General features: G+C 40.3%; 1 protein-coding gene across 2 annotated transcripts in view; it reads right to left on the bottom strand.

Moving 5' to 3' along the window:
• TMCO4 (transmembrane and coiled-coil domains 4) overlaps positions 1-12,453 on the bottom strand; it is a 115,182-nt gene that overhangs the window by 71,933 nt on the left and 30,796 nt on the right. For both annotated transcript variants that reach the window (XM_074218252.1, XM_074218253.1), the window contains exons 5-8: positions 11,663-11,795; positions 7,796-7,893; positions 5,700-5,843; positions 2,462-2,581 (exon numbers count right to left, since the gene is read on the bottom strand). In XM_074218252.1, coding sequence (XP_074074353.1) covers positions 2,462-2,581; positions 5,700-5,843; positions 7,796-7,893; positions 11,663-11,795 — 495 coding nt within the window. The remainder of the gene's footprint in view (positions 1-2,461; positions 2,582-5,699; positions 5,844-7,795; positions 7,894-11,662; positions 11,796-12,453) is intronic.

Here is a 12,453-nt window from a genome sequence, read left to right as displayed (position 1 = left end):
GCAAAGAATAGAGGAAAAAGAGAATGGGGGTGGATGGTGACTCCCCTGGAAGAGGCACTGAGGGGGCTGCCTTCCTGGAGGGAGGGGTACTGGTTGAGAAAGAAAATCCTCTGAGTCTTATCCAACCTGATGACTGACTCCCACCTACTGCTGGTGATTCACGTGGACACAAAGAACACTGCCAGAAGTAATTTAGAAAGCCTTGCTAAGGATGATAAAGTCTTGGGCAGGAAACTGAAGACCATGGGGGCACAGATGGTGCTTTTGTCACTGCTACTGCCAATGTGAGGCAAGGAATCTGGAGGAGAAGAAAAATGAATCCAAGAAGTAACAGCTGGTTAAGGAGATGATGTCAGAGAATGGGATTGGGATTTTTGAACCATGATTTAAAATAGATAAACGGGCTCCTGGCTGGGGATGGAGTATAACTCGAAAGAAGATACTGGCTAGTTAAGGGACTGAATGGTTCATTAAAGGGCATGTGGAAAATGACTAGTGTAAAAACAGTAAAGCTTATGAAAAAAATCAAGTAATGCACAATTAACCTTATTTTTTTTTAACAAGTACTAGAAATGTCAGATAAAACAACTTCCATAAAAAGAATTTAACCTAGATTTAAAAAAATATATTTTTATTTGTTTTGGTAAATATTTCCCAATTACATTTAATTTTTTTACATAAATTAAAAAATAATTTTGAATTTCAAATTCTCTCCCTTCCTCAACCCAAGTTAATAAGTCTCTATTATGTGCTTATGGGGTACCAAACACTGGGGATACAATTACTAACAGAAAGACAGTGCCTGCCCTCAAGGAGCTTACATTCTAACGAGGACAAATGATACCTAAAAGCTCTTGCTCCTTCCTCAAGAAGTCAAACAATATGGTTGGTTATAAATGGAAAGCCATGCAAAAAATATTTCCATTTAGCCATTTAACATGGATTTTAGCAAAGCATTTGGCAAAGCTTCTCATTATTCTTTTTTTTTCTGTTTGTTTGTTTTTGCAAGGCAATGGGGTTAAGTGGCTTGCCCAAGGCCACACAGCTAGGTAATTATTAAGTGTCTGAGGTGGAATTTGAACTCAGGTCCTCCTGACTCCACAAGGATCATCACATGGGTGTTAAACATATATGCCATAATTTCAATTTGGTTCCTCTACCTCTAAAGCTGGTATTTTATTGGTGCCTTTTTGTCTTAAACTGAGTTATCATCATTTCATATTGAATCATGCTTTGTGACACAGAAAAACAATTAAGCAAAAATATCTAGCCCAGAGATCAGCCCTGACGATGTACACACTATTCTGCTCTAGTGGACCCATCTATCTGCCACAATAGGAAGGGTATGTTTTATTATTTGTTCCCTCAGGGTCTCTCTTTATTCTAGTTTCATGAGTCTTTATTTCATTTTTGCATTTGTATTTCCAGGCTGTAGCATCTAGAAAGTGCTTAATGAATAACTATTTAATGGAATGATGGGTTGCCTACTGCAGAGATGGCAAAAATACCACATCCCATAAGGGGGGGGAGGTCGATGGGTCCCCTGTAACATTATTTGATGACTTTCTTTTAGGCTATAAATATTTCTAACCATATTAAAAATTCAAAAGAAAAATCTGTATCAGAGTTATCTAGACATAATCAACTATTCCTTTGCTCCTGAAACAGGTGACCTCCCTCACTTCTTTCCAGGTTCAACTCATGTGCCATATCCCATAGAAAGTCTTCTGATCTCTGTAGTTATCAGTGGTCTCCTCCTTCCTCAAAACAATCATATACATTCTTAGGTTTCTATGTTGTGACCTTTCAGTAGAATGTAAGCTACTTGAGGACAAGAAGAGTTTCTTTTTTTTGGTCTTGGTGCTTCTAATTCCATGCATGGATCCTGGAAGTCGCTAAATAAATACTTAATATTATTGAATTAGATGAAACCAATAAGTGATGGAACAGAGACTCAAACTCAGGACTTGTGGCAGAGAGAGTGACTTGCCCACAGTAACACTCCTAGTTAGCAATCTTCCTGATTCCAGGTCCAATTTTTTTTTGTGTGTGTGTTAGCACCTTTGTTGGTCTGGTGGAGCCCATGGATCTCTTTTCAGAATATGGTTTTTAAATGTATAAAACAAAATACATAAAATTACAAAAGAAGCTAATTATACTGAATACAGTTATTGACATATTTTAAAAACAGGTTTGCAGAGATTATGTCAAGAACCATTACTTGGTGGTACTTGGGGGATTTATAGGAAGAGATGGGTGAAACTGGCATAGGACAAAAGTATGGATGGGAGGAAGGGTCACACTGATTAAGTCACAGATTCATCCCAGTATCCAGGCAAGTGTGATGGACAGAATATAGTTACACATCAGGGCAGAATACAGTTACACATCAAACATGGTCTGCCCCATGAATTGGTCACACAAATTAGGGTTCCACAGCTTTGCTCACCCCCATTCTTACCGTATTTACCAGAACAGAGCCAACCAGTGATGGCAATAGTTATGTGAAGCTGTTTCCCATCAGTTAAGGGTAAGAATTCAAATTCTTCTATGGCTCCCACTCGCTTTTTCATCTTGTAGCCTAAAGATCAGAGGGGCAGAGATTCAGAGCTGGAAGAACCTTAGAAGACACTAAGTTTGGATTTCTCATTTTATTTTTTTTTAATCTTATTTTCTTTAAATCATCAAAAATTTGTCTTCCTCCAATTCCCTTCCCTTCAATTTGAGGATAAATGCAAAAACAGAATTCCTGCTACATACATGTATAATCAAGAGAAATGCATTTTTGTATTATTGTTATTGTTATTCAGTTGTGTTCAAGTGCTCATGACCTGATGGACAATACTGTCCAGGGAAAGATATGAGAGTGGTTCACCATTTCCTTCTATAGTAGATTAAGATGAATTGAAGTTAAGTGACTTGCCCAGGGTCACACAGCTTAATAAGTGTCTGAAGTCACATTTGAATTCAGGTCTTCCTGACTCCAAACCTAGTGCTTTATTGACTGAGCCATCTAACTGCCTCCTACTTCTAAACTGACTTTGTTAAAAAAAATATGAATGTGTGTGTAAAAATCACCAACAGTCATATATAAATATGGAAATATATGCATACACATATTTATATAGACATATACAAACATATGTTTATTGTTATTTAGTTTTTTTTCAGTTGTGTCTAATGCTTTGTGACTTCATTTGGAATTTTCTTTCTTTTTTTAAAAATTTATTTAAAGCAATGGGGTTAAGTAACTTGCTCAAAGTCACACAGCTAGGCAACTATTAAGTGTCTGAAGCCGGATTCAAACTTAGCTCCTCCTGACTCCAGGGCCGGTGCTCTATCCACTGCTACACCTAGCCGCCCCCTATATTTCTAATATTAAAAAAGCTAGATGCAACTCTGAGTGGATGGGGAAAGGGAGACATCTTGAAATCAGTTTCTTAGACAACGAGGGGATGGTCCATGTGCATCCCTATTCCTATAACTTGCAAAAACAAACAAAAGATCCCTGCCCTCAAGAAGTTTACATTCTTCTTTAGGGACTGGGAAGAGGAATAAAACGTAAAATAAATATACATGAAACAAAGTCATTCTGAGGAGAAAGTGCTAATAACTGGATAAGGAATGAGGGTGGAAGAATAATCATCCAGAAGGTGATGGTGCCAGAGCTGTGCTTTGCAGGAAGTTCGGGTGTGGATGAAGATCACCACAGTTTACAGCCATGAACCTGGCCCTCCCTTTGGTCAGTATGAATGGCGCTTTCCAGGGGTCACCAGAGCATCCTGGGGATGCTAAGACCAGGCCCCTGTCTCTGACCTACTTGCTCTTTCTGCTCAGACCTTTCCTGACTTCTTATCTACTGGGGGGATGGGGGATGGGAGAGAGGTAAGGGAATGTCTTTATATACCTATACATATGAGGCACTGGGCAAAGTACTTTACAAAAATCTCATTTTATCTCACAACAGCCTGGGATGTAGGTATTGTTGTAGTGCTCATTAGGAGAGGGAACTGAAGCAGAGAGATACTTTCCTTCAGTAGTAAGTGTTTGATGTGGGATTTGAACTCAGGTCTTGCAGACTCTAGCAAGACTTGTATCCACTCCACCACCAAGCTGGCCAGCCATTGTTAATGAACAGTGTTAATGAGACCAGAAGTATGCCAAAGACCAAAACAGACAGTTGGGGCTGGAAAGCAGAGGGACCCTAGGGCCCTGTAAGCTCCAGCTGTGGAGTCTGTATCAACACTTCTCTCTGATGTTGGTGCCTGGGCATCTCTGGCCAGGATGCTGGGGACTCAGCCTCTGAGGGCCCCTATGGAGAACTGAGTGTGTCTGGAACAGAATGTGATTTAGAGGGAGATGAGAAGCTTTCCAAGTGAAGGAGGGTATGTTTGCCTGTGAATCCCTAGAGAGGCTCTTGGAATGAGAAAGGGGTGTCTATGGCACTCAGGAGTGTGTGGAGTCAGCTCCCATGATGGAAAGCTAATCGTTAAATTTTCAATAGGAATTACACCCTAGAAAAAAAAATCAGGGCTTAATTTATAATTTTGATGATTTGTCTACACTTTAGAAAGTAATGGAGAAAATGGCAGTAATTCAGATTAAATTCATAAATGTACCCTATGTACTTTCCCCTCCCCTAGAGAGATGGTGATTAAACATGTATCAGCATACCCTTGCTGAGGACTGCCTAAGGTTGGATTTTTGAGCCTGGATCTGTAGGAGACATGTGGATCATGGCAGACCCTGGAGACAGTCATGCAGTGAACCAGAGACATCCGGTAGAAGCCTCCGGTTGCCAGGGTTCCCTACCTCCTGTGACTCCATTTAAGCAATAAAGGCTAAATGAGTCATATTTGGTCTTGTAATGCTGCACTGTCATACTCATAGTTTGAAAGCTGGAAGGGACCTCAAAGGTCATTTAGTCATCTACTCATTTTAAAAATGAGGAAACTTGATTCCCAGAGAAGTTAAGTGATTTAAATATTCAAGGTTATATTGGTAGTAAATGGCAGAGGTGGGATTTGAACCCAGGACCCTTAACTCATTCCTTCCACTATACCACCTAAATTTATCTGAACTAGCATTTGATAAGAGACCTAGTGACTGGGGTGTGGGCTGGAAAGCAGTGATACTAGTGATTCATTTCAGAATAAGAGCAAATTAAACAATTAAAAATAACAAAATCCCAAGAGTATGGCCTGGTGTCATCCTACAGCTCAGGAGGCAACTTCATAGCTGCCAAAAACTGGCCCAGAGCTCTCTGCCTTCCCTTGGAGATTCTCTTGGCATACATGGTGCACATGTGGCTACAGAATATGCCAGAGGTATTGTGGTATAGTGATAATAATCATCATCCTCTAAGATTTACAAAGCAATTTATAAATATTATCTCTTTTGAGTTTCCTAACAACCCTGGTGAGGAGGCTGACAGGTGAAGTGACTTGCTCAGGGTCACGCAGCTGCTAAATATCTGAGGCTGGATTTGAACTCAGACTCAGGCCTCCATCATCTGCTTCACTTAGTTATCTTTCTCATTGGCATCTCTGAAATTTTGGGGCAATTTCCTCCCTTGGAAACTCCCTCTTGTACAAAATGGAGACCCTTTGCTACTCTGTCCTTGATGTGGTTCCTGGGACGGGATACACTTTGAAATCATAGAACCAGCTGCAGTTATGAGATCAATTTTCCAACCTTACCTGTCAGACCAGCTCCTGCAGCTCCAAAGAGAGAGGTTATGACAGCGATGCCGGTCACCGAGCCCAGGGCAGCTGCGCCAGAGGTGCCAATGATAGCAGCTGCTCCAGCAGCCATGAATGGGGCAGCCAGACCCCCTGTCACCCCTACAATGAAGACAGGAAATGATTCAGCATGGGATCTCCATTTACCCTTCAGGAACTTTCCAAATCAGAATTCTGTTCCAGGCCACAACTTCCCTTTATGAATTGTTAGTGCCCTGAAGTCAGGAAATGTCTCATTTTGCATATGATAAGAATGACAATAAATAATAAATAAATTTTAAAAATAATAAAAATAATAGTGCTTTACAAATATGATCTCATTTGATCCCCACAACAACTCTTAGAAGTAGAAAATATTATTTCCATTTGACAGATAAGGAAAGTGAAGCAAATAAAAGTTAAGTGACTTATCTGGGTCATACAGTTAGTTAAGTGTCTGAGACCATATCTGAATACAGGTCTTCCTGACTCTAGGCTCAGTACTGAGCCATCTAGCTTTCTACCCATTAAATGCCAAATAAATACTTTTTTCAGTTATTTGAAATATGACACTGATAAGGAAATTATGATAACAGCCTGGTTGAGATGTATGAGGAGCTGAATCAGAATAATTACAGTGAAAGTAAAAAATAGGGTCAGGACAAAGCATTATTAAAGTGGGAATATCTTACTGCTATGAGGTATGTATCCCAAAAAAGATTAAAGAAAGAAGGAAAAGATCTTTTTGTTAAAAAAAAAAAGAACTGGAAACTGAGGGGATGCCATCAAGTGAGAATGACTGAAGAAATTGTGGCATATGGATGTGGCAGAATTGGTTATTGTCCTTCACTCTCTGAGAGGACCAAAATGGCAGCACTGTGTTGGAGTCAAAGGACATGTGTCCAAGTGTGGCTGATAATCCCAATATGAGCTCGGAATGAGCTACCATTGGTCAGGGACAAATAGGCCATGGGAACACTTGGGGTGGATTCTCTAAATCTGTGCATCTATTTTTTTTTTAGGGTTTTTTTTTTGCAAGGCAAATGGGGTTAAGTGGTTTGCCCAAGGCCACACAGGTAATTATTAAGTGTCTGAGGCTTGATTTGAACTCAGGTACTCCTGATTCCAGGGCTGGTGCACTATCCACTGTGCCACCTAGCTGCACCATAAATCTGTGCATCTTGTTTCCTTTGAGGTAGAAAACTTTGGCATGTGTGGTAGAATACTATTTTGTGAAAAGAAATGATGGAGGGGAAGGCTTCCAAAAAACCTGGGAAGACTCACCTGAACTGAGTAGAACTAGGAGAACAATGTCTGCGATAATTTATACAAATTTATCCAAAATCTATTCAAATACTTATATAATAATCATAACAATATTTATACAATAACAACCAAGGACAAACAATTTTGAAAGACTTAGGAACTCTGATCAATGTAATGACCAATCACAACTCCAGAGGAGCCAGGATGAAATATGCCATCTACCTCCTGATAGAGGTAATGGATTGGGGTAGGATGGAAATTTTGTGTGTGTGTGTGTGTGTGTGTGTGTGTGTGTATCTATACTTATATTTATGTGGGTGTATAGATATATATATTTCTATTTATGTATGTAGATAGACAAAGATAGACAATTTGGGAATTTGTTTTGCTTGACTATGTATATTTGTTACAAAAGTTTTCTCCTTTCTTTTTTAATTAGAGAATTGGAGGGAGTGAAAATAATTTTGGTTAAATGGAAAATAAAATAAAATCTTAAAATGTGAAATGAAAACAAAAGATTAAAAAAAAAGAAGGGAAGAATGTGAGTTTGAAAGACTAGGCCCTGACTTGTCTTGGGTGGGAGTGAGGGTGGGGTCTGAGGCCACAGAGCCCAAGCAGAGATGGCTCCCGGGTTATGAGGCTAGGGAATGAGAGGAGTGCCCTTTTCATGGCTAGGATTCTAGGTCATGAGGCCAGTCAAATTTCAACTTGCCATTTCACTTCAGAAGCCAAGCAATCTTTCCTTTTGGCAGCTCTGATTAGATCAGGGTGTTTCTGGACCATGCCCCAAAGCCATGAATAGTCCTTACCTATTGCTGTCCCACCTCCAACAGTGGCCAGGCCAATTAGGAGATAACGCTGCCATTTCTTCCGATTTTCTCTCTTTTTTCTTAAAGCTTCAGCAGCTCTGGGGGTGAGGAGAGGAGAGGAGGTAGAAGAGGAAGAAATAACTGTGAGAGCAGGCCTCCTGCTTCCTGGCTTCCAGATTCACCCACAATGCCGGGCCAATCATAGGGGGTCCAACATGCGGGGCTTACGGACAAGAAACACCATGGACTCATCACTGATTTTAAAGGACAGAGAAGCTGAACAGGACACAACGTTCAGTACGTGCTTATACTTACCCCATTGATCCATCCTAACAGGACTGCAGTTTGAATGATGAAAAAAAGCACAAAAGGTTTTTAAAAATAGATGTACTGGGAACATCAGTGAAATACACCCTGTGATCCCAGTGCTCTGTCCAATGGAGCTGAGCTCTCTCACTCCCCCTTCTCCCTCAACCACCAGCCCAGGCTGTCGCAAGCCAAGTTCTTTCAGAAATGTTCAGAACATGGGTAAAAGGATCGTTCAAAATGCCTGCTGGGGTCCAGAATCTCTCAGACTAGAAAAGCAAATTCTAAAAAACTTTGGAAAAGGAGAGTTTGGAAAAACCATAGGAGTTAAGATACCCATACACATATGTGTACATATACACACATGTACAAAATATACATATCTGTATTTATGTATTTTTCAAACCTTGATAGAGTTAAAAAGACCACTTAATTTTCCAATTACCATGCTCAGTTCTTAGGTGCTGTTTCAGAATCTTAAAATCCTAGAATGTCAGAACTGGGAGGGTCCTTAGAACACAGGACATCAGAGCTGGAAGGGTCCTTAGAACCTGGGATGTCAGAGCTGGGAGGGTCCTTAGAACATAGGATGTCAGAGCTGGGACTGGCCTTAGAGAATATCAGGGTTCCCCACTTTGGGATCAATAAAGTTGCTTCTTGACTTGACTTGATACAGCCTCTATCTCTGAAGTCTTCACTTTTTAGCCTGAATTACTGTAAAAGCCTTCTAACAGAACAGGACAACCAGGTGGCACCACAGTGCATAAAGCACTGGCCAGGAGTCAGGAAGACTTGAGTTCAGATCCAGTCTTAGACACTGCTGTGTGACCTGGGCAAGTCAATTTGCCTCGGTTTCTTCATCTGCAAAATGATCTGGAGAAGGAATGGCAGACCACTCCGGTAAAAACCCAAACAGGCTCACAGAGAGTTGGACACAACAGAATGCCACCAAAGGCCTCTCAGCTTTCAATTTCTCCCCTTTCAACCTGGGCTTCTAGGTCTAGGAATGCTTGGCATGTCAAAAGTCTTTGTGCAGGTTTAAATGGTTGGAGCAAGTTCAGCTGTTAAAGGTTAATACAAAGTTGAGATTTTGGGAATCCTGTATATTGTCTGTTAACTGACTGTATCTTTTCAGTAGAGTGTAAGCTCGCTGAGGGGATGGAACACTTATTATTTTGTCTATGTAGCATAGTAACTTGTATACAGTAAGGGCCTAATAGCAGTAATAACCAGCATTTACATAGCTCTTTAAGATGAACAACATACTTTAAAAGTATCTCTCAGTTAAGTGTGCTATTATGCCCATTTTATGCTAAGAAAACTAAGGCAAAGATCTAAGTGTCATGTCAGAGGTCTACTACAGTTAGGAAGTATGAGGCTGAATTTGAACTCAAGTCTTCCTGAATTTGAACTCAAGTCTTCAAGTCTAGCAGGCTCTATTCATTGCACCATCTATCTGCCTTCTAATTAACTGGATTGGATTCCTTCTCTTCAAATATCAACTTGCAAAGGTGGTTCTTGAACCCAAGTGTTAGATCTTACACTTGATTCCAACTGGATCACGTTTTATCATATTCAATCCAAAGCCCTAGCCAGCTGAGATTTCACTGGATCCTGCTCCTGTTATTTAATAATGCCTCAGTTGTCTCTCCCACCTTGTGCTATCCACAATCCATCTATGCCTTTATTCAAAGTCACTGACAAAAGGCCGAGGGGAGACATAGGTCCAAATCCTAATTCTGTCATTTACCAATTGTTGGCTGGTTCTTGTCCTTGCTACTTTGAAGAGGACCAAAAATGACATAACTATGTTGGGGTCAAGTGTGTTCAACTGGTGAATCAGGCCAAAATGAACTCAGAAAGTTCTAGCACAGCTAGGGCACCAAAAATCTACAGGAACATTTGAACTGGAGATATCTCTAAATTTATGCATCTCACATTTATTAATATTTATAAATTATTTATTAACTTTTAAACTATTGATTGATATTAAAACATTAATTTTAATGATTAATTATAAGGCCTTAAGGAAAGTTCCTTTCCTTCCCTGCATCTTAGTTTCCTTCTCAGTAAAAGGACTGGACTGGACTAAATGATCTCTAAGGTTCCTTAGAGTCTATGCCTTATCAAGGCCAGGAAGATAGGGAGGGAACAATTCCTGGTTCTTTATCTTAATTTTTAATTTTTGAGGCAATTAGAGTTAAATGACTTGCCAGGGTCACACAGCTATTAATTGTCAAGTGTCTGAGGACAGATTTGAACTCAGGTCTTCTTGACTTCAGGGCTAGAGATCTATCTACAGGACCATATAGCTGCCCAGAACCTTGGTTCTAATCCCGGCTGCATGGCTGGATGAACTAAGAGGTAAGCTTTTGGTAAAAGGCTTAAAAATCAACCCATACATCCTCAAAGGGAATCTTAGAGAAGAAACCTCATTTTGTGTGACTAGATTACAGTCAACTAGTGGAAGACTGCGCTCTATCCTAGAGAAAAGGTAGAAAAGAGCCAAACCTGGGAAAACAAATAAACAAAAATGACCCGGAGGCAGGTAGCCACAAAGAAGGGACCTTTCCTCATCTGTGCAGTGATAGTAGTAGTGGCAATAACAATGAAGATGCTGATAATTCTGCACATCTTTCCAGCCCTAAATTATTTCCAGCCCTAGTGACTGGAGAGGCAAGGCAATATGACCTAAGGGATGGAGTGCTAGGCTTGGGTTCAAATCCCACCTCCAATTAATTAGCTGTGTGACCACTGGCCAAATCATTTCCTCTCTCTTAAGTCTTGATTTTGTCATCTGTAAAAGGGGGAAAGTGATGCCGATAGTCCAGGCTTCATTCACAGGGCTGTAATGAAACTCAAATGAAGATTTTTTACAATTTTAAAGCTTCATATAAATGCTTATAAATGCCAATGAAAGCTCGATTTGCAAAGCACTGACTGCTATCATGCAAATTTTTTTCTGTTTAAATTTTTTTTCTCTCTCTCATTTCCCTCCTGCATCATTAGAAAAATTAGAAAAAAGAAAACCCTAGTAACATATATGTAGAGTTAAACAAAACAAATGCTTGCCTAGGACAAATCCAAGAGATAATGTCATTCCTGTGATGACCCCCCCCCCCAAAATAACCATACAGAAAATGTTTACAACACTGTGCGAGTCCAGACAAAGCCCATACCCTCTCTGTGCCCCCTGGGAACTCTCTGGGACCATGCTGATTTGCACTAGTAGGGAAAGCTTCCTCATGTGGGAGATTCCTCTACAAATGGAATCACAGGTTCAGTCCCAGCTCATCCCTATCTGTTCTAACAAGACAGGGACAGGTGGGATTTATTATTTTAAAACAATTTCCAGCCAAAATGGTTAAATTTAACAAAAAAAAAGTTTTGATCATTAAAAAGGTTAACTGAAGTAAACTAGAAAATCCCCTCACTGGGGAACATTTTTGATCCTCATACCACTCCTGGGAGAAAGGGATCAAAGGGGCCCTTCTACCCATTTTCCACATGAGAACTCTGGGGTTCATTACTTGAGAATGGAAGTTACCCATTTTATCTTACTCAGACTCTTCTTCCTGTTTTTCCTGCAGGCGCTCCAGAAACATCTCTTCCAGGTTCTCCAGCTTCTCAGGGGATATTTTCAGCAGCCAGCTGACATGGCAAACAAGAACCCTGGCTCGAGCATCATAGGAGCCTTCAGATGGAACGACAATAACACAGCGGATAAAGAAGGTGCTTTTACTGAATTATTATCAAGAATGAAAACAAATCCCAGTTGTGGGGAGATTGCAGGAAATTTTTTTCCTCCCTTTGATCCTGTGAGGGAGAGTCTGTGATCCCTGTTTGACAGATGGGAACACTATGGTGCAGGAAGGTGAGGAGACGCATCTAAGATCCCTCTAGTCAGGAATCCCACCGAGGCCTTGGGCTCCTTCTACTCTGCTGCACACTAGACCATAAACATTAACAATGACCCAAATTTCCAGGCCACTTTTTAAGATTTTTAAGGCATTTCTCTTATGGAAATAAGCCCTGTAAGGGAAGGCTGTGGACAGGGTACTAGATGAGGATTAGAAAGCCCCAAATTCAAATCCTGCCTTTAGATATTTACTAGATATCATCTTAGGCAAGTCACTGAACCTCTGTCTACCTTAGTTTCCTCATTTGTAGAATGCCAACAACACCTATCTCCCAAGGTTGTAAAAACACAGTGTACAAATGAGTAAGCAAAACACTTTGCAAATTACATCTTTCCCATTAGAAAGTAAGTTCCAATAGGGTAGGAACTTTTAGCTTTTCCTTTGTATTCCCAGAGATTAATTCTGTCCTGGATCCATAGACAATGTCAAGAG

This window comes from Macrotis lagotis, chromosome 1, assembly GCF_037893015.1.
Source record: "Macrotis lagotis isolate mMagLag1 chromosome 1, bilby.v1.9.chrom.fasta, whole genome shotgun sequence".
NCBI classification, from domain to species: Eukaryota; Metazoa; Chordata; class Mammalia; order Peramelemorphia; family Peramelidae; genus Macrotis; species Macrotis lagotis.
Note: the sequence above shows the minus strand (reverse complement) of the source record. Positions and strands in the feature narration are given on the sequence as shown.